Source organism: Merops nubicus, unplaced genomic scaffold (genome assembly GCF_000691845.1).
Source record: "Merops nubicus isolate BGI_N331 unplaced genomic scaffold, ASM69184v1 scaffold36738, whole genome shotgun sequence".
NCBI lineage: Eukaryota > Metazoa > Chordata > Aves > Coraciiformes > Meropidae > Merops > Merops nubicus.
Window position 1 is genome coordinate 1 of NW_008628332.1, and position 1937 is coordinate 1937.

Here is a 1937-nt window from a genome sequence, read left to right on the forward strand (position 1 = left end):
TGACGCGCTGCCCGGCAGGTCTGGACGGGCTGTCGGAGCGCTGTGCCCAGTACAAGAAGGATGGGGCTGACTTTGCCAAGTGGCGCTGCGTGCTGAAGATCAGTGACAACACCCCCTCCGCGCTCGCCATCATGGAGAACGCCAACGTCCTGGCCCGCTACGCCAGCATCTGCCAGCAGGTACGGGTCTGTGGCTGGGGATCACCCCAGAGGACGGGCATGGCCCCAACGGAAAAAATCACCCTACGGGATGGGCATCGACCCATAGGGTGGGTGCTGACCTAAGGGGCCGGGTATTGCCCCACACAGATGGGCACAGGTCCATGGGGCTCAGCACTGCCCCTGTGCTTTGGTATCATCCCAGGGGCTGGATGTCAGCCTATGCACGGGTCCACCTTGTGTAGATGGGCATTGACCCCCAGGACCCGGCAGTGCCTTGTGGGGTGTGCATCACTCGTGGGGCCAAGCATCAATCCACTGAGCTAGGCAGTGATACAAGGGGCTGGGCATCACCCCACAAACACGGGCATTGCTCCGTGGGGCCAAGATTTGACCCTTAAGGCTGGGTGTCACCCCACTGGGGTCGTTGTCAAGGGTGGGCATTGAACCTTGGGGCTGAGCATCGATTCCCAGGTCCAGGCCTTGGCCCAAATTGCCATGGGGCCAGGCTAATGCCCAGGGACATCCCTGTGATGGTATCTGCCTGTTGTTTGCAGAATGGCATTGTGCCCATTGTGGAGCCAGAGATCCTGCCCGATGGTGATCATGACCTCAAGCGGTGCCAGTATGTGACGGAGAAGGTGAGAGGTGGAGAGGGCAGCAGGGTGGGCACTGTGCCATGCTGAGCCATGCCATGCCAGGGTACTCCACACTGCTCATCTGTTCCAGGTGCTGGCAGCTGTTTACAAGGCACTGAGTGACCACCACGTTTACCTGGAGGGGACCCTGCTGAAGCCCAACATGGTGACCCCTGGACACTCCTGCCCCACCAAGTACAGCCCCGAGGAGATCGCCATGGCCACTGTCACCGCCCTGCGCCGCACTGTGCCCCCAGCTGTGCCAGGTACCGGCACTGGGACGCGATGGGGACCAGGAGATGGACGTCCTGTGGTCTGCCTGGTGCCATAAGCTCACTCTCTGCAGGTGTCACCTTCCTGTCCGGGGGTCAGAGTGAGGAGGAGGCTTCCATCAACCTCAACGCCATCAACACGTGCCCGCTGGTGCGGCCATGGGCACTCACCTTCTCCTACGGGCGGGCGCTGCAGGCGTCGGCGCTCAGCGCCTGGCGTGGGCAGCAGGACAATGCCACTGCTGCCACCGAGGAGTTCATCAAGCGTGCAGAGGTGATGGCGACGGCCCTGCAGAAGAGGGGTGCTGAGGGCTGTGTCCCCTGGGGTTGTGGGGACAGCCTGGGCGCTCACCCCATGGGAAGGGGTACGCCGATGGCTGTACACCTTAGGATAGGGGATGCAGAGGGCCGTGTCCCACGGGGTGACAAGAGACACCAAGGGCTGTGCCCCACAGGGCAATGGGAGAGGCCAAGAGCCAGGTCTCTGTGGGATGGGCCATGCCCCTTAGGGTGACAGGACATTGAAAGCTGTGTCCTTCTATAAAGGATGTGAAAAGCCATATCCTGTGGGGTGACAAGGGACACTAAGGGTTGTGAGGAGTGAGAGGGGGAACCCGAAGGGCTCTGTCCTCATGGGAAGGGGATGCCAAGGGCTGCGTTGTTACAGGGGCACAGGGGACACCAAGGGTTGTGTCCCTGTGTGCTGTGGAACCCTGAGGGCTGTGTCCCCAGGGATAGGGGAACCCGAGAGCCAAACCCCACGGGGACCACTGACATTTCCTTTCCCCGCAGGTGAACGGGCTGGCGGCGCTGGGCAAGTACGAGGGCAGCGGGGACGACTCGGGGGCCGCCGGGCAGTCCCTCTACGT

At 62.2% G+C, this 1937-nt stretch overlaps 1 protein-coding gene across 1 annotated transcript; it reads left to right on the forward strand.

Annotated features, from left to right (window-relative positions):
- Positions 1–17: 17 nt before the first annotated feature.
- On the forward strand, positions 18–1932 carry LOC103779002 (fructose-bisphosphate aldolase C; the record flags this gene model as incomplete). The annotated part of the gene is made up of 5 exons (XM_008946619.1): positions 18–179; positions 716–799; positions 888–1062; positions 1143–1342; positions 1861–1932. Coding segments are annotated over 5 exons (693 nt in total), but the record flags the coding sequence as incomplete, so codon positions are not given.
- Between the last annotated feature and the right edge of the window lie 5 nt (positions 1933–1937).